The 23,393-nt window shown below is 45.7% G+C and overlaps 1 protein-coding gene across 3 annotated transcripts in view; it reads right to left on the minus strand.

Moving 5' to 3' along the window:
* TRNT1 (tRNA nucleotidyl transferase 1) overlaps positions 1–23,393 on the minus strand; it is a 212,791-nt gene that overhangs the window by 122,667 nt on the left and 66,731 nt on the right. For all 3 annotated transcript variants that reach the window (XM_069643520.1, XM_069643521.1, XM_069643522.1), the window contains one exon: positions 7,306–7,444. In XM_069643520.1, the coding sequence (XP_069499621.1) occupies positions 7,306–7,444 (139 nt within the window). The remainder of the gene's footprint in view (positions 1–7,305; positions 7,445–23,393) is intronic.

A 23,393-nucleotide genomic window follows, 5' to 3' on the forward strand; every position in this document is an offset into this window, starting at 1 on the left:
TGTGAGTGGTATTTGCGTCCCATGCTGGATAATCCGTGTCATAATTCAACTGAAAAAAAGTGCAGTCAGAAAGTGGCGGATTGCTGGGCCGGCCCAGTGTCTCCCTACCATTACCGTAATCTGAAGGAGATGGGTGAAAAGACAAAGGGGCTCTACAAACCCATGCAAATCATGGAGAGCGCGCCAAGCCCCAGTGTGTGACGCAGTGTTCAACACCTGGCCGTCAGGTGATGTGTCACAATGAAGGCTCCCTTTGAAATGCTGCGGCCCCACTTTGGGATTTCCTGTCTCACCTAATGGCAGGAGTCAGGCCTGTATTCTCTTGCACTCGGTCTGCATCTGCCTTAACTGCATTGCAGTAGGGCCCAAGGCAAGTGTGTGCCTGTGATCTGTGAACAGGGTACATTGTTATGTTTTACGTTTCATGTATATCATTTGCTTATTGCTTGCAGGGCTGAGTGTTTTAACACTTTCTTGAGCAACTATCCTGGCATAATTGTCCTCAAATCCAAGCACACGCGAGGTTTCCGGCACCCATACATCAGCTCTGACTCTTGCAACATGGCCTCGGTACCCCTGGTTGAGGGCATGGGGGGAGGAGCGAGAGGGGGAGATCGGCACATACACTGATCTAGGCTCAAGGTTTGTATTGGCACTGTAAGAGTGTTTAAGCTTTTCAGCAATGGACACCTTAGTCTGTCTCGGGATGACGAACATGTATATTAAATAGAGATCCCTGGGAAGGAGTCTGTCTTTGAGCGCAGGCGGCTATGGCACGAAACGCTCTATGGGCTCTGTAGCCGCACTGACAGATGCTACATCCCAGTGAATATTTTCCGGGCCTGAATATGCGTGATCTACTTGCCTATCCCCCAATTGTTCAACCACTTTCAAAAATAAGCACATCATGTTTTTAAACGGATACACTGGTTATAAAGCGCACCACCAAGTTAAACAAGTGCAAACACAGAAGAGTGAAACCAAATTCAAAAGCAAAAGGAGCTAATTGAATCCCATGCCCCCTCCCGGTCCCAGCACATGAAACAGGAACAATTCAGAGCTGGGGGTCGGACACCCCTCTCGTATCCCAAGTGACTAGGGGACTTTCTCAGATGTTTAATAACTCAGATGGCACAAGAGTTGAATGGACACGTTGGGTACAATTTGTGCTCCTGAAATAACAACTTGTATTCCTTGCCACTGGCCTAACATAATCCTGACTAGATGTGAAAAGATATTTATTTGCCATAGAAGATTATAATATCTTTGAAAGGGAAGGAATGGCAAGTCACACGTGTAAAGCTTTATTGAAACATGGGTTTATTGCAGTTACCTTGGACAAAGGGCATGTGAATGAAAGTTCTCATTAGACAATTTATAAGCACTATGCATTTCCTTAACTGAAGTCCTGTTAAAACAAGCATTGGCAACGCCAACTGTTTTGGCTTGTTATGCACTATCTTTATATGTTTAGGTATTTGCACCATTTTGCACCTGCAACCATTGATAACCAGTTAACACTATGGCAGTGCCTGACAAGTGCTTTTCCCATGCCTACACAAAAGCCAAAACTACTATTTCGGCTCACTATTTGGCTCTGGCCATATACTTAAACGAACTATTCAGTATTTGGCCGAATAGTAACTTTACTGTTCGGTACACCCCTACTCTTAAGTGAACGAATATAAATTGAACAAAATACAGAATCTTGGTTTCCATGAAGGAATGCAGCTACTAAACTACAATACTCTGCAGGAGCTAAGCTGAATAGGATAGATTGGAGATTAAAAATCCCTCATGTAAGGAATCCAGACAATGTTGGTGTGAAAGGAGAGATGAGTGAGCGAAGGAGGATGCTCATTTATATAGCACACACTGTGTAGCAAACCACCTCTTGGCTTGTCCGTTATAACTGGGTTGGACCCAAGATGTCCAAAAGTGATCAAGACGTCTACTTTGAGAGATAACCCTCAATGTACTCTCCTTGAAATGGATGAGAGCGATCTATCGTGTCATTGGAGGCAAAAGGGGCTAGATTATGCATGCTTAAGAGAACTTTGTAAAATTATATTTCAATATCATTGGCAGGGCAGGGCTTTCGGGGGCAGTACTGGATTAGTTTTGTGCCTTCCTGGTTTTGTGATCTCAAACAGTTTCACTCTATCCTTATCATTCGCCCCCGGCTGCGGTTACCTGCGGTGTCCCACAGAGCTCAGCTTTGTCTCCCCTACTCTTCAATTTATATATCCGCCCATTGATGGGACGTATTCATTCGTTTGGTTTTAGGGTTTTCTCCTATGCAGACGATATTCAAATCTTGGTCAGATTAGATCCGAACCAGGCAAATGTGAGTGAAAGACAAAAAAATTGTCTGGACTCCGTCTGGGGCTGGATGGAGGCAAATTGGCTCAAGCTGAACGGTGAAAAGACGGATATCCTGATAACTGGTCCGCCGGAGGCAGATTGGGGATGGCCGACGACTTCTGACCATTATTACTTGGTCCTCTGCCAGAGCCAGCCAGAGTGGTTCGAAATGTGGGTATTAAAATACCGGAATCACTGTCTATGGAGGTCCAGGTCAACAAAGTATGTGGACTGGGGTTTCTCAAACTAACAGTTGAAGAAAGTCCTTCCTTTTGTCCCTGACAAATCCCATGCCCAGATAGTGGCAGCGTGTGTAAACGGGAGTATTGACTATTGTAATGCGACTTACCTAGCACAACCATCTTACCTCATCCAGCGCCTGCAAGTGCTGCAAAATGCAGCAGTGTGTCTGGTGAAACATATTCCATTTGGAATGAGGGTAACTGGGGCACGGCAATATCTCCATTGGCTGCATATCGAGGCTAGGGTCAAATTCAAAGCTTTGTGTACGATTCATCGGGTGCCGAATGGCAAAGTCTGTCTAGCCATTCAGGAGAAGCTCCACACTTACACTACAGCCCGGACCTTGAGATCCTCAAAACGCAGCATTCCTGAACGTGCCTAAATATAGGAAGGAGCGGTTGGGTGACAAGCTTTCTCTGTGGCTGGACCCAGGCTTTGGAATTCACTGCCCTACCAGCTAAGAACCACTACAGATTTTCTACCTTTTAAGCAAAGGCTAAAATCCTTTCTCTTCATGTGAGTTTGTATCTCAGTCTCTGTTTGGTATCTCTGTTATGCGCCATGATGCCTTCGGTGACAGTGCGCTATAGAAGAAGCCGATTGATTGATTGTAGATTGTTTCAATTTGAGTCATGAAATATTTAAAAAAGAAACCACACAAGATCTTAGGGGAAACTGGCATAGTCTAAAGTGCTACAAGAATCCTCAATTATTTTTCTGTTTTGAGTTTTTATACCTCTGCTGATATAGAATTTATTTTTGAAATGTTTGAATCATAATCAAACTATCTGAGTTCGTGCTTGCAATCTAATTTCTCTTTATCTCTTTGGTGCTTGGCCGGTATCAGTTTTGAAGTGAACTACTTTATTAGCTTTTTTCCATCTTTGCAATTAAAATGCTCTTACTAGATATGCCTCTTTTCCTCGAACTATGGTTAAACTATAAAGCAACCATAACTTGGTCACGCATGCACAGTGTTAGGCCAACCTAAATTGTGACAGGAACAACTCTGGGAAGCTGTAGCCAAACCAGTTTAGGTAGCAGTGACAGGCGGTCTAGGCTAAGTTCTTCAGAGGGGGGTGCGGGGGAGAGCTTGTAAAGGGGTCCACAATGAGGTCACACAATGGGAGTCAAAGATTAAACTTAGACAGGATGTATAACAATACAGTTATTTATTTATGGCCAATACACACTATAGAAAAATGACTACTAGCAGGTAGGCTTATCACACAACACTATCAAACTAAATACATATATACATTCACTTTGGTATAGGGCATAATACACATCAGAAACTTCTGCAAAGGAAAGGTTAGACAAGTATTATGCACTTATGGTCCACAGAGATGATATCCCTAATAAAATGGTCCAGCCCTAAGTTGTCTGGGGCCTTTTGCCCAATAGTTCAGGTTACATTTCCACAGAAGTTAGGATGCAGGATGAAATGCAGGTAGGGTCTCTGGGGTCCAGTGAAGGGGTATTAGGGTTAGGGTTCAAGTTAGACTAATGCCCAAAAGTAGCCCCAACAGTCAGTTGTCTTGTGCGTGCAAGCATTGGCAAAAACAAAAATGTTAGAAATAAGCTTTATTATAAACCCATGGACTTATAATGGGAGTATAGGGATAGGTTAGAAGCTCTGTTGCTTACCGCCCCACCCCGTACTCTGATTCTTCCCCAGACTTGGCAGAACAAAGGAAGATGGTACAATGTTGGTTTTTCCACTGAAATTCGCAGGCCTCGATTCGCAGGGGTTGCAGGTTCGAGCTGATCTCCAGTTGGTGTCTTTTACTGTTGCAAGGACTCTCGATCAAAGAATGCTGAAACCCTTGATGCAGCACCCCTCTCAGGACTGGATTCAGGTCAGGAAAGTTATTTCAGGCGGTGGTCACCGCAGCAGAGCAAAGCAAAAGGACTCAGCAGCCGCAGTCAGACTTTCTTTCCTATCTCGGGTCCCCTCGATGCTAGGACGCCAGAATCTCGCAGGGGACAGCTGAGGTTCCACCAAATTTCAGGGCGAAACTTGGTACGGTGATGCCGGCAGCACGGTGGCCCAAAAACTAAGCTGTTCAGCCACAGGACGGTTCCGGGGCACTTCTGAAGGCTTCCTTTGGCAGGGCACTGAGCTGACGTTGGAAATTAATGGTCCCTCCACTCCAAGGGTCGCAGCTCCTTCACACGACTATTAAAAATCAAGAGCAAGAGAGGGCTCCTCTAGGACAGCAACAGAAGTTGGTTGGCAGGCCTCCTTCAGTCGGCTCTCCGGTTTCTTTACGGGTCTCACAGCTGGACATGATACTTGGCTCCTTCAGGTTTCTCCAGGATCTCTGAAGAATGGGTGCAGAGGTCCTCTTATCCTAAAGTCCAGGTAAGAGCTGAAACTCCCACTAGCCAATAGCAGGACTAGCCCACACACACACCGCAGCAGTGGTCCAATTAGGACCACTGCCAGGAACATTCATGCATCTGAAACCAGTTTGTGGATTGGAGTCCGACAGACCCAGCCCACATCCCGCAGCGCAAACACGCAGCTCACCACTAGCTCCTGCTTTCCCGGGCACTGGAAGTCTTTAAAAGGATTTTCCTGGCCAGGGAGAAGGCTAAAGAACCAGATGGCAAAAGAAAGGTGGAAAAATCTCATGGCACAGCCATATTTGATCAGTAGCCACAGTTAGTAGCCAAATGCGGTAAAACTAAAACCCCCAAAAAGTGGGGAAAAGTCACTGCTGCCACCAGCCTATGCTTTAAGCACACCTAGAGTAACCACAAATCCTCTGAGTGTTAGTCTAGGGCAATACAAACATGCACCCCATTGTACTGCAGTGTAAGCTGCATTGTAAAATGATAAAAAGTTACCACAAGTGATACAAAAGTAACCAAAAGCAGTAACATTGTAACACACAGCACAAAACCTGTTCCATTGTGCTGGTTCACATTGAAAATAGGGTCTTTAAAATGATCTTTACAGGTGATTCGGCTTTGCTTTGCGTGAACCTACAAATCAAATGTAAAGCGATCCCTACAAGTTAGCAGGACAATCTCTTTACTTTGCTCTTTTGTTCATCATGTCCTGCACAAACTGTCAGAATGTGCATGTACGTTGGTAGACTACAAATTAGGTTTGCATGAAGATGGCAGCGCCATAGTCATGGTCTTTAGGCACCATGAATAAACTTGCTTTGTGCTGCAACAGTAACATCACTAAAAATATTTCAATGAATTTCAAAAGGTTTTCTTTATGATAACCTTAGCCAAATTGCACCTTAATGTTTAATGACTATTACATTTTTAAAGGACATACACTATCATACTTACAGTACCACCTGCCACTTACTTTGCCTGAGACATGCTCTGGCCACTCCAGCAATCCCAATTAAGCTAACTCATTAGCATAACAGTCACTCCATCTTGAACAAGAGAACTGAACAATGGTGCCCAAATTCGATTTTTATCTAAGGAAGACATAATGTGCTGCCTTCTCACCACGGCATGCATCAGATGTGGGACCTTTTAATATCTGTATACCACACCGTCTACATAAGAAAATTAATAATAAAAAAATAGCAAATCCATAGCATCCACACACTCTAAGCTTCTATTTGAGCAAAGGTTTTACAATTTGTCCTGTTAAGCGGATGACCTTGGGCGGCAGACTATTTTAGGGGATGCAAACCACAGCTAGCATATTAACCTATTACTGTCCCAGTCACTTTGGTCCACCTCTGAAATCTTTTCTGTTTTGCAGGATTCCTTAGTCGCTGATGAGTGTCACACGGATCAGTGCCAAGAGACATACAGTCCAGTCTGTGATGCATCGTACTCTAGCTACGTTGCAGATGCACAAAAGAGAACGTACTAGCAGCACACAAAGTTATCTTAACAGACAAATAGAAGCAATACTGTAGATGCAGAATTTGATCATGGTCAAAACTGTTGTACATTAAAAAAATACTGAGCCTGCCCTTTCCTTTTCGTACCATAATACTCTTAACAACATTTCAGGTTTTGTTATCTTGATCTGAAAAAGCAGACCAAACCCGAATTTGCTTTTGCTATTGCCAATCTACCAGCTCTTCTTTACTAAGAGCTGGCAAATATGAATAAAGCAAATGCAAAGAAAGTGTAGCCATGAGAACAGGAGCCGTGAACAACGAGTCAGACATATACAAAAGTACCAACATCCCCATTTGTATCAGGAAATCACCATGAACAGTTCATGCAAAGTATGGAAAAAGGATAATGTTTACCTAGATTGACATAAAATAAAATAGATTTCAGACCCATAAACAGTTTGAGGCAAAAATGCTCTGAACACTGTTTCAAAGAATAAGAAATAATATGTAAGAGCTGGCCTGATAATTGACTGCAACATAGAAGGGAAGTAATGGCCATTAGAAATTGTAATGGTTGGTTAAATGAGGCTAGCTACTTCATGTTCTTCCTAATATTCCATTCCATTTTGCAGGGTAGACCACAATGACAGATATATTCATAAGTAATGTCACAAGAAAGGAGGACATGCAGCTTCTAACATTGTTTTGAAATGAGAGGGTTCCAACTCCCAGCAAAAGCTTGGGGAGAAACTATTTATGGGGTCGGAGGAAGCAGAAGGGATTGAGCCACTGCCCTCGAAACTCTTCCTCAACATGTAATGACGCAAACAAACAAAAAAAAAACAAGCACATTTACAATACACAGTACCAAGAAACATTGAGTTGATAGTGAGGTCACGACGCTCTGCATCTTTCTGCCAGTCTGTTGTAAATTCAACCTCTGCATGCCTCCCATCTGTAGTGACATCAATTCTTAATGTTGTGATCTCAAAGTTTTGCTCTTGAATCTGTAAACAAAACAATAGAGGCAATTCTATAGTGAAGCACTACAGAAAACAGTATGCAAGAACATTAGAAAAGAAGCAAGAAAAAAAAGAGAAATGAGAAACAGTGAGACACAAAGGAGAGGTGTTGAATAAAAGGAAGAGAAGGAGAAAGTATGGAGTAAATTATTCTTGTGTGCCGTCATAAACCGGACAAGGATTAATACAATAAGGGCAGACAACAGTATGCATAATTAAACTAACTTTTGAGAACACATAGTAAAATGGTTGCACATTGAATAAACTTATTGGTTTGGTTAGCTTCTCCAAAGGGCTAGAATTCTTCCCAGGTTTCCTACCTTAATGATGGACCAGACAAATGTATATGGCTAAATTTGTATTTATTGGGTATTTATAAGGCACCTATTCAGAAAATTGTGTTTCAAGGTGCATCAACACAGGGAGGGAGGGAGTGCCGGTCAGAGCAGAAGGCGCTAATGCCAAGGAGGGAAAGGAAGTGCAGGTAGGTAGGAGTGGGGAGCGTGCAATAGCGGGGCAGAAAGGGATGGGGCCCATGGGTTAGGCAAGTGCTAGGGGGAGGCCAGGTGGACAAGTGCCAGTGGTGGAAAAGGAGGTCCATGCGCTAAGTACGAGGATCGGGATGGATAGGTTCGGAGGAGCAGGCCCAGCCAGGGTAGTGCAGGGGGAGGTAGCCCCGTAGGGCAAGTAAGTGTGGTGGGGTGGTCAGGGGAGACCAAGATCAGGGCCTGGAGGGCGTGGAGGGCCTGGTGCCCTGTAAGAATCTGAAGGTACCAGGCAGCCCGTCAAAAGGAGGCAGAGGGGAACATTATCAGGGAAGGAGGAAGAGAAAACTAGGGTATTGAGACGTTTCCGGAACTTAAGGAGGTCGGGCTCAGGTCTGAAGGAGCAGGGAGGCCATTCCAGAGGGAGGCAACAGCGGAAAAGAGATCTATCACCCACTCTCTTTTTGGAAAAGCGTCCGATCTCCAGAGAGTTGGAGCTAGAAGACCGAATGGGCTCTAGCAGGCAGGTATTTATGGAGAGAGAGTTGGATGTAGCGGGGTCTCAGGCCCCAGAAAGTCTTGTGGATGATGCGGAGAATCTTGAACTTGATCCTCGCAGCCACCAGGAACCAGTGGAGATTTTAGGGCTGGAGAGATGCGATTCCTGGGATTGAGGCCAAGGATAAGTCTCACAGTCCTATTTTGGATTAGTTGAAACGGCAAATGGGAGGACCAGAGATCTGGAGACACTGAGCTTTTGGGGGGGAAGTTGAGGAAAGGGAGAATACCTGGAAGTGGACATTCTTGACAAGGTCCATGATGTGTGGAGGGAAGGAGAGAGAGGAGTCAAAAAAGACACCAAGGTGTTTTGCCTCACAGCCGGGTGAGGGGGGGGGCAACAAGGGCAGCCAGAGAGTTAGGTGGGAGCCGAGGTCCCAACAAGAAGGATCTCAGTCTTACTGGCATTAAGGCAGAGATCATTAGTAGCACACCATGCCTGTATAGCAGTCCGACAGTCAGGAATGAGACAGGAAGAAAAGGAGGCAGTGGAGGGAAGTTTGAAAGAGAGCTACGTGTCGTCCGCAAGTAAAGAAAAGCACTGTCACCTGCCAAGCCATGAGTTCTAGTTGCTGGGCTCAACAAAAAAAGTAATTCACAGTCTGAGGTTGAAGTATTCTGAGAAGGCATCATGAAGTAGACGCAGACAAGAACGGTTCACAAAGGTTTTATTAACTTAAAAAGGCACGATGGAGTAAGGGCCAAGTTGCCCAATGCTAAAAGGTGGGATTTCCCTACCTAAAGAAAACTAAGGATAGTCTCTGTCAGGAAGTCCAAATCAAATATCAGTGTGTCCAAAACCTATACTTTCCCTCACAACTAACGGAATGCAATGTGTAGCGATGTCGGCATCAAAACGAGTAGTGTTCAAAATAAATGTCAAAGCTTCTTCCATGTTTTGGCTTGTAATCAGCTTTCCCTTCCTGTTAGGCAAAGTTTGTATGCAGTACCCTTTGGTACCACTACACACAACTAGAACTACAGGTGTAAGCAAAACCAACCTTTGGTATAAGTCCGTACTACACAGTTTTGTGATAGCGCTGCTGAATCTCAAGAGGGAATGTGAGCTGTAAGGGTGTTACACAGAGATCTATAATTACAAGCATTCAAATAGACTCTTATACTCAATGTTCCTTGGTAAAACACTTACTAATTTATTTCACAGTCAGTTATAAAACATTCACTAGAAGGAGGCAATCTATATCAAACACAAATATACTTCAGTACTTCACAATATCAGGTTCTGAGGCATTTAAACTACTTTGAAGGAGGAGCAAAATGGCATTCAGAGCATTTGAAGTAGGAGCAAAAAGGCATATGTTAACAAAACAAATATTACAGTTACTCTTAAACAGTGCAAATAGTTTGAGTTCACCAGAGGAGTTGATTCAATGCAATAGGTTAGGCCAAAGTCAATGGGCTAAAGTCTTGTATAGGATAAAGCAGTTCTGGAAGTTAAACGAAAAAGTATTTGCCAAAGTTCTCAGAAGTAGTTTGTAAAAGAAAGATTCATATGTTGGGTCACAAGCTGACTAAGCCTGCAAGTTACCAAAGTTTCAAGCACTTTCACAGTGAGAGGCAGGTTCTCTCGGTCGGGTTTTCACAGTACCTTACAATTAAGAAAAAGATGCAGCTGAAGACTTCTGTTCCTGGCAGTTCCTGCAGATCTCGCTGTTCCTGAGCCTCCGTCGTGGGGACAAGAGGGCGGACGTCGGGGGACTCCTGCACTGCACTCGGACTGGTCAAAAAGCTGGCAATGGCAAATTTTCAATTCCGGTAGCTGTAGTCAAGCACACAAACTGGTGTCCTTCTCCCAGGCTATTCGGTTTCCTGCAGCACTATGAGGAAAATACAACTAGCTCCGAGAATTGTATCCAGGTGGCTTACGAGTTGATTGGTCCCACCAACTCAAAAGGGAGAAGCCGTCCTTGAAGGGCTTCTCTGTCGAGATGAACTTTGTGATTCGGACCTGCAGCAGGGCTTCACCGGGCAAACCAATGGTCCAGGAGCTGCAGCAGCCGTCCTCTTCCAGCTCGTCTTCGGTTCTTTCATTCCAGTGGTTGACTCTGCCTTCCAAGCCAAGAGACGCACCTTTTAAACAGTTTTCTCCCATTCATTCCAGCCTAGCTGCCACTCACCCAGCAGAGTGGCTGTCCTTGTCGGACAGTCAGCCAGCCAATCACGCCAGAGTCGATTCAGGTCTCCTAGGAGACTAAGCACAGGGAGTTTCAGGCACCTCCGTCACTTCCTGCCCACCCCAGACACTCGGGCGCCAGAGACGGTCTTCAGTCCTGAAGCCCGCCAAAGGAGTAGGAACCAAGGGACCAAACCTGGTTTGGCGCACAGAGAAAAACTCTAGAAGGACCTTTCCAAAAAGAAATGGTGAAAAAAGAAGACCGGGAACCGTTTAAACAAAGGAGGCTCAGACGCCATCTTAAAAAACAGGCTCACGCAATTTAATGCTACCGGTCGGGAAACATCATGGTAGTTTTTTGTAAAACCACTGCCAACAGCCATTTTGAGAGGAAAGGGTAGCATTTGACTGCTATATGAGTTTCTAGACATAGGGGATACTAAGTAACCCCTCCAGCACTCTACTGTAAGATAGTGTGTGCTGGGTCTAGGAATTTGGAAAGACTAGTAAAGTCAATTTCACTTTACTTTCTCTGAGAAACAGTAGTTTACCCCAAAGGCTTCCCTGTGTCACTGCAATGAGGATGCTGTGTGACAAGCATGAAAGGGTGATGCCTATGGGGTTGGTCTGACTCCATAATTCAAAAAGAAACGAACACAGAAAACACATTGATTTGAAAGGTTCAAAGTCCCAAAGTTTAGCAAAAGAGCTGGAGGGCTCTAAGGTGGGAGGAATTGGCACATTTATGAGAGTTCTCCCTAACACTTCCCCAATTTCAAAATAGTTCACATGGCACCGAGATACCCCCCCCCCCACATCCCCAAGAGTTCAAATCTTCCAACTTTTCAAAAACAGTTCCTTGGGACACTTCCCTGCTCTTTTGATATTGGTACTTTTCACTAGTTCACATAGGCAGTTGAATTGCTCCAGCTTAATTAAACTTCAAAATCACATAAGAGGTTGTTGTCAAACACAAGCTTCTTTATGGATAGTTTCAGTGGTCCATACAAGGGGGGGGGGGGCACTTGGTCTAGGCGCAGTTGTTGGACCATACGGTCCACCCATCACAGGTGACGCAACCGATATCCCATCTTGGCTGATTTCATCGACAATATGCCACTGTTTCAATTTGACAGTGAGGCTTTATTTATCCACCTGTGTCACACTCTCCCGACACTGTACCGTGGCTTGATTGGCCACCATGCACTTGTTACACTTTCTTGTAGTCTCCTGGATCTTGCCAATGCAGGTTTTCTCATAACACACAGCTCCAAGAACTCATTTGGCTGTTGCCTATGCTAGCTTTCTCATATAGTACAATTACTGAAATCTATTGACTTTGCCCAATACTTGCTTTCTCACGCCATACCCTCCTTGGTATTCGCTTGACTTTTCCAATACTTGTGTCTCATATAATACAGTTTGTGGTATGTGCCAAATTCCCCAACTTTCAGTCACTCCGCTCAATATTCACTAGCGGTCAAAAGCTTGGTTTCACTCTGTTCGTTATTCAAAAGTACTTGTAATGCCTTTCATTTAGTTTGGTATTCAAAACCATGTTCACATGTTCATTGCCTGGTTTGCATATTCACCTGCCAGCCCAGTGGTTCGGCTTCTTTGTCCACTCACCTGTCGGAGCTTACGGCATTGCGTGTTCCTCTGTCACCACGGGATCTCGCCTTCCCGTGCGGTACCTCGCTTCTTCTCCCACCGCCGGCTCTCCGTGGCATTGGTACCACCTGCGATGCTCCAATTGCAGTTCAGTAACACCGGTCTCCCACCCGAGGTCTGCTACCGGCCTCCAGCATCCCTCAGATTTGCTTCCTGCTGAACAAACTCTGCATCTTTGAACGGGTCTGTAGCGCTCCGCTTCCCACACCGCTGATCCATAGTTGCTTTCCTAGTTGCTGCTTCTGCCTCCATTTCTGTAATAATTCTGCCTTTTTAAATTTCCTGCCATCACGATTGGACCAAAAAGGACTAGACTGCTCACTGCTGAAGCGGTAGTCCTGCCTCACTCTTGCTGTCCTCCTCCTAATCGTAGTACCCAGTTGAGGTCTATATGTGTGTGCATTATTGAAAAGAGGATGTGTTACTCCAGTTGGTCTCTTCCTCGTTCCAGTAGAGTATTATTGTTTCTTGGGAAATGTTTTAGGGTAAGAACAGGGAAAGGGCTGACAATGGCCTATGATGGTATGGGGACTGGGGAGAGGATGTCCTTAGGTGAGACATGGTATCCCCCATTTCCTTTTCATAGGGAACCCTCCATCCCACAAGTTACCTCCAGCCCACAAGTTCAATCGTATATCTGCCCCCAAGGTCAGGATCCAAAAGCACTGGCCTTTCCCTGATCACCCGAGAGGTGGATAAAGGGGGAAAAGAAGCGAGGATGCCCTCAGGTTCCTCACAATCCCCATACTTCTTTCTTGACTTCTTCTCCTCCTCCTCCTCTGTGCTCTGGTGGTGAGACTGTCTCCCACGGTCCCAGATATGGACTGACAGCTACAAGTTGGATTTAAATTGGATCTCACGACCGCGCCACTTTGTCTCCCAAAGGCCTTAAGTTTTAACCAAACAGATGGCCAGCTCAGGTTTTCCACAGGGCTCTCTCTAGGAGTCTCCCCACATCCCTGTTTCAGGGTCCTGCTTATACTGCCTACCACCCCCATCCATACTCTCCTTCTTAATATGTAGCCACATTATCATACTGAAGGGAACACATTATCTTCACTCTATCCTTTTCTTAACAGTCCTAGGTTTCATCTGCATCCACCATTTGCTCCGTACTCCACACCTCATAGGCTCACCACGTTTAGACTCAGGACTTGGCAATCTATTATTTCAAATGATTTAGGAACAGACTGCCTCTTACAAGCAACGTTCTTTGTAGTTCTCCTCTTGATGCTTCTACATTCCTTGATATTCCTTTGACCCACCTTGATGTTCCTCCAATTCTCTTACCCTCTTCTTCATCTCAAGTCACTTGTTAGATGCTCATTTACTCTCCTCCAACCGACTTCCAACACATTAATTCTCCAACAGCTCACTCTCTGCACGGACCACCCGCTCCCCTTAAAGGAGCCTGATCCCTCCCCACAGACCGAAAGGTCTGCCAATGTGATTTAGGTGTGTGTGTGATAAGTGAGGCTTCGCTGTGATTTGCTATGCCGAGTTGTTGTGCGTCTTCGCACATTTAGCATTATTGATGTAGCGCAATTGGCGTCAGTGTGTCCCACGCCTATTTTAGGCTTGACCGCCATCTTGAGTGGTGTTTCCTTTGTGGACATTCACAGAATCATCCAATTCAGCCCACTCTGCTCCAGCATGGCAATGAGGGAGATGCCACAGAGGCCCTGTGCCTGACTTTCTCCCTAATAGAACTTTTAGGGAGATTCTTCAACAGTACTCTGGGGTGTGAAACAATTTATCCTAAAGGAAAGACTGGGTTCTAACCAAAGAATAGACAACATTTTCTATGGATAGCAATGCCAAAGCAGTCAGGCTTCACTCGGATGGGAGAAGGCTGGTGAATAGGTACAGTTAGTCCCAACAGAGTAACCAAAGGACAACCCCACACAGATATACTGAAAATATATACTAAGTTCAAATAAGTACTTCAGTTGGATGCATTAGAATGGTATATTATGGATTATGTGCCAAATGTGCACTCGCCACTAGCCATAGTCTAGACCCTCTGTATGACCAGTTTGACCTATTACGCTGGCCCGCCTACGACCTTCTGTATTCTGTAGTTTCTCTCATATGGGGCTCGACCAGAGTCTCTCGAGTTAGCACCCACGTGGTGCCGGTTTCCCTCTGCAGCTGGTCTCCCCTTCAATACTTGTTACAGTTCATTGAACATGGTTAAAATTTGTCACTTTGTGATTCTCAATCAACACAGCCCAGTTCTTATCGGTAATCCCCTCGACTCACCGGCTGTGCGGAACAGCTTGGCTTTCCTCTTCATTGGAGTCAAGGCTGGTAGCACGGTAGCTGCCCTCGCTCCTGCTTATCGGCATAAGCTTGCCCCGTGTACCGTTGACATCTGCTGCAAGACACTTGTGCTATTGTTTGCAGTCTAAGGCTTTCTTCCTCGAAAGTTTTGTGCGTCTGGGACAAAAAGGGTAAGGTCACTTCTCTCCTCAACATCCGCTCGATTCCTGCCGCCTTTCTCCTTCGCTTTAACTGCCGGGCCTGCTTAGCCATCTCATTGTGTGGTCTGTCGTACTCGCTTTGCTTGTACTGTGCTCTCTGGCTTCACCTTTTATCCCTGTGGGGAAAAGGAAGGGCCGTCAGGTGTGTGTGGTTCACGTTAATTGCCTGACTTTGCCCAACGCTGGGGTTGGGACATGTCAGGTGAGCAGTTTTATTTGGTATAGGAGGAAATTACTGAGTCAAAATTACCGACCCCACCAAAAGACCTAAAAAGCATACCACCAAACGTTCCAACTACTAAAAGTTCAAACCTTTAGTGGTATCTATGTTTTGGTGGGGTCAGTAAAAAAAGGCTGCATGGGTGTCCCCTGCAGCATCCCGCTCACCATACTTTACAGTATAGTGAGTGTGGGTTGCGGGGGACACCCCCACAGCTGACCCGAAGAAAAAAAAATGACCTTTTACATGCGGTAATTTCCATTGCGGGAAATTTAGCCATGGATAAATCACACAGATCGTTTTATTTGACCATTGTTTGTGGTGTGCGAAGCGTTTGTGTCGGAAAAAGGGAAGGTTTGTGTGTGAGAGCATCCTACAGAGTCGGAAAGAGGTGTTATAGGGATGAGAATGACCAGGATGAAGGACAGAACAGAGGATTGTGGGACCGGTAGTGTTGTGTCATAGTGGATCGGGTGATCGGAAAATAATAATCAGAGGGACGGGAATGGTAGTGTTTGTGGGGCAAACGGAAAAGCTGGGATCATTAAATGAATGGGGGAGATTGTGGGAACTGTACTGTTTGGTCCGGATAAACTGAGTGTTCGGGACCAAATAACCAGAGGAACGTGGAAAGGAATGTCTGAGGTTGTTTGGGATGTAGGAAAGCAGGGATTCTGAGATGGATAATCTTTGGGTGCAAGCGGGTTGGAAATCTTAGAGGATTATTTCTGTACAGAGGAGTCATTGGCTCTAGGTGGAAGAGATTTAATGGGAGGAGGTGAGGGAGATGTGTTATAGCCTATAAAGGCCTCCGATATACCATTCGCCTCTCCTTCTTCCTCAGCATAGTACTACCTCTCACCTGGGGCATTTCCCTGAGCATAACCCCCTGAATAAGGGTTTCGAAATGTTTACCTGGGAGAAAACCCATCAGGTTTCTCACAATATCTATTTTGTTAACTGGGGTGATCCCTATCCCCCTTATAGAGGTAACTGTTATTCACTACTATAAAAGCCTTCATTTGATCCTCTGGTACCTGCTACTTTTCATCCCATTTCTCTTCTACCTTTTGCCATAAAACTTATGGAAATATTCGTTTGCCCGCTGCTCACTACTTTTCTTGAAGATACATCCTTTTTTCACTCTTCTCAATCTGGATTTCGCCTGGGGCGGGGTACCAAGACTGTTCTTGTCTCTGTCAAGGATGATCTAGCTTGGGTCCATGATGGGGGCGGAATTAGCACTCTTTTGTTGCTTGATTTATCCATTGCTTTCAACACCGTCGACCATGGAGTCCTGCTGAATCGTCTGGCAGAGGACGGCCTTTTGGGCACCATCCTGGCTTGGTTTACATTGTTTCTTTTTGACCGCCACCAAGCTCTTTTCTTGCCTCATTTTCTTTCTTCGGTAGTCTCCCTCACCTGTGGTGTCCCTCCAGGGTCCGCCATATCCATGGTCCTGTTCAATGTCTACGTTCAACCGCTGACCAAGCTCAAACAATCCCACAGCTTCCTCTGCTATGCTTATGCAGATGACACGCAGATCCTGGTTCACTTGGACTTGTCCAGCCCTGAGTCAGCAGCCAGTTCCATGCAGGTCTTGTCGCTGTGGGAGATTGGATGCAGAACAACTGGCTCAAGTTGAATGGGGACAAGACCGAGGTGCTGGTAGTAGGCCCCTCTCTGCTTCTTCATTCTGGACAACTGATTTCTGGCCTTTGTCTGTTGGCTCTTCCCCAGTTACCTGTTACTATGGTTAAAAACCTGGGGGTGAAACTCTCCCCTCGCTTTCCATGGAGCCCCAGGTCAGTGCTGTTTGTCAGCGGGGCCACTTTCAGCTTAAGCTGTTCCATCATGTTCTTCCTTTCCTGCCTGTGAACCTCGGCGCCCCGCTGGTTTCTGTGCATGTGTCTTCCTCCATTGATTATTGTAATACACTTTTCCTGGCTCAGCCTGCTTATTTGCTTGACCAGAGAGATAGAGAAATTGACAGAAGATCTGGAATCCAGGCTCTCTATAGCCAAAGATGAGCTCTAGAGAATAAAAAGCATATGTGAGCGGACTGCAATCAATACCGCTAGATCAGAGCCTGCATCCAGAGCGCAGAGTGAGAATAGAACACTTGAAGAAGGGTGGAAAAAAGGAGAGATACCGTTTAGGATACAGGAAGAACCGACACGAATAATTGAACTAGAGGGAAGAGAGGGGTGTACTGATGATGAAGTAAGGACCACAGGAGGCAGAGAGGAGCTACTGTGTGATATAGGAGATGATTTAGAAGAAAGTGAAAAGGTAAGTATGGCAATGGGAGGGGGAAGCGAGGGGTTGGATGGCGCATGCTCAATGAGAACGATGGACGAAGAGTGGACAGGGCGACTAAGGAACAGGTTGGGAAAAATGGCATCATTAGGAAAATCAGGAATAAAGGTGAGTACAGATACAACGACAAAGGGAAAATTACAACTCCCACTAATACACAGGGGAGGAGGGAGGCCGAATTATATACCCTGGGCTCAGATGGATAAGGCCAATTTGTTAAAGTTATTGCCCCCGCTATCAGGAGGGGCAAGCAAATGGATATATGCATTTGAGAAACACACAGCCGGGGTACCTCTACCAATAGGCGACGTGAAGAGTTTGCTAGTATCAGCAGTCGGGGATCAAGCTGACAGAGTATGGGTAAAAGCTGGCTTCCCGGGGGTAACGTTAGACTGCGATCGTCATGATGGTGCCTCTTTTAACACAGTACGCGCCAGGGTGTGGGATGCTTTATGGGAAACGTTTCCAGATACACCAGATTTGCAGTCAGTAATGCAATGTACAATGAACGACGGGGAAGATGCTATGGATTACATTTTTCGGGCCCAAGAGATGTGGAGAGCAGAAACGGGTATGTCCTGGTCTCAATCGACATCACTATTCTACTTCATAATAAAGAGGGTCTCCCAAAAGAGGTGCAAAAGGCACTTGACAAAATAGCAGGTATAGAAGCAAAAGGATGGCCCGAAATTCAGAGCATAATAGTTCACCACTGCAAACGAATAAAAGAGGGAAAAGGAGGTGGCGCAGAGAAGATTGGCAGACGAGGCGAAACTAGTACAAACAAAGCTGGTGAGGGTCGCTGCAGCAGTAGCCGCGCTCCCACACAGCAGGGAGGGAGATGAGGAGGAGGAGGGGCTGGCAGCAATACAGGGGAGGATGGCAACGAGTTGGGCAGGAGCGGGGCAACGGCAGTGGAACGAACAGGAGCAGAGTGGAGGTCCGCAGTGGCAAGAGTGGACCCCTCCAGGGGGACGAGGTGGGTACAGGGGCCGAAGAGGGGTTGGACAAGGGTATGGGGGAATGGGAGGAAACGGATGGCAGGGTCCCAGAGGAGCGCAAGGAAGTTGTTGGAACTGCGGGAGGTGGGGGCACTATTCCAGAGAGTGCAGGAGTAGACCAAACAACGGGTTTCCAGAGGTAGAACACTATGGCCATCCTCATCCGGGGAGCCCATATGGTCTCCCAATGGGACAACAACAAAGGGACCCAGGGCAGGGGTACCCTGAACAACGGCAGGGACACCAATACAGAGCACAGAATCACCCGCAGAACAATGACACTATGCACTACACACCAGGCAACCCTTTCGGGACAACAGCAAATGGAGCCCCAGCACCAGCCCCCTATAGTGGTATATCAGTAGTTTCAGGGAGTGTGTTCAACCAGGGGGGGGCAATGAGACACCCCGCATAGGACAGCCCACAGAGAACACTTGCGTGTCCTGTTCTATCTACAACCTACGATGCAGCAGAGGAACCATTGGTAAAGGCGCAGATAGGAGACAAACAGTTCATATTCATGCTGGATTCGGGAGCGGAGAAGTCATGTATTAGAGAGGGCCAGTTTCCGTCATCTAACCGGAAGTTAGAGACGCAGGGGTTCTCTGGGGCTGTAATTGAACTTCCTTACACAGAAGCTTTGGATGTGACAGTGCGGGGTAAAACGGTAAAAACACCCTTACTGTATTATGAACAATCACCAATAAACTTGCTAGGAAGGGACCTTCTTAGCAAACTCAACATGACAATATAATTCACAGAAAGAGGAATAGTGTGTTCAACACCAGGAATATGCCCATTACGTGTAATGCTGGTAGTACAGGCTCAAACAACTGCTCCGGAAATACGTGGCCTGCCAGTGGACGAAAGAATGTTCATTGAAGGTTTGAAAACACTGGCCCAAGTAGTTCCTGAGCTAAAAAAGCTGGATTGGAGAATACCCGCGGAATTCATCTTCCGCCCAATAGTGCGCCCAGACATAGCACTAGGGTCAGTGGTATTATTAGACTTGCATGCTGTACAGGTATCAGCAAAATGGATTGCAAAAAGGATTGCAGTAATTGGGATGGACATAGATGGATGTGAATGGCGCACTGTACTGTGCATCAACGCCAATAATGCCCTACGGGACTGATCTGATGAGGATCGCTTCTCTGATTCAGACAATGATGGCGAAATAATAAAGGAAATAGCAATGCCCTGTGACATTTTGATTCAGGCTAGACAAATTCCTGTCCAGTTGATGGCAGTGGTGGGAACACCACCGTCATTTTTTGATGATGATATGCGACTGGTGCCAAACAGTTTGTGGACAACAGGCCCCCATGATGTGGGGTTGTTGCAGTGACACCAGTGGTAATAAAGCTCAAACGAGTGAAACAATATCCATTGTCCCACGAAGTTGAGGAAGGGATAAAAGACAATAACTGCATTGCTAGCACAGGGGATAATAGTGTCTTCAAACTCCCCATGTAACATGTATCTACCCGATCGAAAAAGCAAAGGGAGGGGCTTGGAGGATGATCCAGGATTTACGCCCCCTAAATGACATCATACAGAAAGAGTTCCCTTTGGTCCCGAACTCTGCTTCAATGTTATGCAGTATCCCAAAAACGGCATCACATTTCACAGTGGTCGATTTGAAAAACGCATTCTTTTCCATCCCCGTGGCAGAAGAAAGCAGATACCTGACAGCATTCACATTAGGGGGAAAGAGATACGAACATTGCAGACTACCACAGGGATACTGTGAGAGCCCAAGCATATTCAACCGCATACTACACGAAGACCTGGGTAATTTATCAGTTGAAAGCACAATCATTCAGTACGTAGACGATTTGCTCGTCTGCGCGCAGAATGAAGAAACATGCAGAAAAGACTCAGTAACACTCCTGTCGCTGCTGGCGAATAAGGGGTACAAAGTGGACAGGGAAAAGCTACAATACTGTCAGGAAGAGGTCCTGTACTTGGGGCAGCTGATATCAAAAGACGGAAAAAGAATAATCCCTGACAGGGTAGAAGCAATAAGATCAGTAAGAGAACCCACAACAGTAAAAGAGATGCAGAAATTCTTGGGAATGTGTAACTATTGTAGAGCATGGATATTAGATTATGCAGCCTACACCAGACCCTTACTGCAAGCACTCAAGGAGGCACAACAAGAGAACAGGAAAATAGAATGGTCAGAAGAAATGAGCGCCTCATTCAAGTCACTAAAAGAGTTGATTTCGAGTGCTCCAGTACTCGCCAATCCTGATTATTAACGCAAATTTTACCTGTTCTCACATTGCAAGGAGACACTCATGACAGCTGTATTGACACAAAAGACTTCCCTAGGACACAAACCGTTGGCTTACTATAGTGGCACATTGGATGCGGTGATGCAAGGACATTTCGCGTGCGAACAATCACTCGCCGCCGCCACGTTCGCCATTGAGAAAAGTGCCACAATAGTAATGGGATGCCCTGTCACATTGTTTGTGGAACACTCATTATTTGCAATACTTGAGAGATCAAAAAGTACACTGACCACACAGCGAGCAACTGCCTATGAAATAATATTGTCGAGCGCCAATATCCATGTGGTACGATGCAGGACAGTGAATCCGGCAACATTCATTACAGAGGCATGCACACTGGAGGACATGCAGGAACACAATTGTGCGACTTATACAGGGGAAACAGGGGAGGACACAGTGGTGTGCGAGAATGCCTTGAGCGTGGGGGAGGTGTACTTTGTGGATGGGTCAGCATCGATTGACATGGACACAGGAGAGAAACATGTGGGATTGGCAGTGGTGAGATTAGAAGAAGGTGAGTATCAGACACTAGTGCAGTACCGCCTCCCATAACATTTCTCAGCACAAGCAGCAGAACTCATTGCCCTAATAGAAGCATTACACGCAGCTAAAGGTTGTGCAGTAACAATATATATAGATTCAGCTTACATGACAACAACGGTACATGGAGGTCTAGCAAGATGGGGCGGAGGGGGTTTCGAAGAGCAGATGGGACCCCAGTGCAACATGCAGAGTTACTGAAGGAGTTGATTGAGGCCCTATAAGATCCAACAGTGGTAGCAATAGTGAAGTGCCAAGCACATACGTCCAACACAGACGTTGTGTCTTTGGGGAACGCGGCAGCGGACGCTGCTGCCAAGGAAGCCTCATACTTTGCAAAACATGAAACAGGTGAGTACATGCTACAGCACAAGACAAACGAAGAGCTCCCAGAAGGATACAATGCGATGCCCATATCACAAATACTAGAGCTGCAGGAAGGAGCAAGTGGTGATGAAAAAATGATGTGGGAAAAACGAGGGTGCAGCCAATCATCAACAGACTTACTATGGTGGCAGAACAACTCAGGGAAAGTAGTAATGCCGGTCAAACTATTGGAAATAGCATTTCAGCAGTTACACTTTCCAGCACACAACACCAAACAACACATTGCAGCAGAGATACAAGAAGACTGGTTCGTGCCCTGTCTCCAGGAGCACATATCAAGATTGACAATGGAGTGCACAACGTGCCAGATATACAACTCTGGAATGACGTTACGTACACTCAGGGGAACAATTCCAAAACCGATAGGGCCATTCAGAGAACTGCACATTGATTACGCAGACATGGGGGAAAGGTATAATGGGGCACGCTACATGATTGTGGTTGTATGCCCATTTTCGAGGTGGGTGGAAGCAGGCCCATGTGCACGACCTGACGCTAAAAGCGCTGCAAGGTTTCTAGTAAGGGAAGTATTACCGCGCTGGGGAATTTGCGACGTAATTCGCTCAGACAACAGCACTCACTTTGTGAACGAGCTCTTCAAGGAAGTGACCACATTATTGGGAATAAAACATAAATTGTGCTCGATTTATCATCCTCAAAGTAATGGTGTTGTAGAAAAGATGAACGGACTGTTAAAAGGGAGACTGTCAAAATTGTGTTTCTCATTAAAGAAGAACTGGATTTACTGCTTGCCCCTTGCGCCGTTTGAGCTGAGGAATCAGCCAAGCAAGGACCACCATTTAATCCCTGCACGAAATCGTGACCGGGAGACGAATGCACACAGCACACTCCCCACTGCGCCGAAACTCAGACGCACACGGGAGCGCCGTAATATTGGGAGATGAGTTCACAGAATACTTGAAAAAGCTAACTAGGGCAGCGTGCGCAATATCAAAGCAGCTCTCACCACCATTCACAAGGGAAGAAGGGAACACCACAGAGTCCCTTATGGAACCTGAAACACCGGTACAACTGATGCCGGGAGAGTTCATTTATGTCCGGAGCTTTGTGCGCCGGTGGAATGCGCCACGGTTCCACGGACCATATGAAGGTATTTTGTACCCCTACGGCTGTAAAAGTTAAGGGGCTCAAATATTGGGTACATTTGACGGATGTGCGAAAGGCATATAATAGTGTGCAGGAAGAGGTGGATGAGGGGGCACAGACAACAGCAAACAATACTAATGAAAAAAAAAATAAGTGAAAATGTGAGTGGACGAAATGTACATGACTGATAAAATTGTTAACGAGAACCATTATATTTGAGGTTATCTGTAAAGATGAAAAGATTGAATTTTTTTTTTTTTAAAATGATTTATGTGTAAATAATGTGAAGAATATGTATAGTGTCTGCTCCCTTCTCTGTACATCCCAACCCCACTCCCCTACCCAATCCCATTTCCCTTCCATGATATCTTGGCACTGGTAGTGCCAACAAAATGTTTACATGCATGCACTTAATGCACTTTTATATCTCAAACAGGAACTACCATGGCAACTAACGGGCAGCCTGCAACGGATAGATTTATTAGATATAGAATTTTTAGCTGAGAGATGATGTAGATATTCGTATGAGTGTGGATTGTCTGTATGCATTACATTATTTTTTACAATTATGTTCGGTCTGGTTACGTATTGGTTTATAGCGTTCATCTCTATTGAGATGAACGAGGGGGGAGGGATTAACGGAACTAATGTGACAAATGAAACAGCAATTGTAAATACTAAAGAAGGCGATTTTTTGGTATGGGATGGAACTAAACTGGTATGGGGATA

The sequence above is a fragment of the Ambystoma mexicanum genome, chromosome 2p (genome assembly GCF_040938575.1).
Source record: "Ambystoma mexicanum isolate Mex_15411 chromosome 2p, UKY_AmexF1_1, whole genome shotgun sequence".
NCBI classification, from domain to species: domain Eukaryota; kingdom Metazoa; phylum Chordata; class Amphibia; order Caudata; family Ambystomatidae; genus Ambystoma; species Ambystoma mexicanum.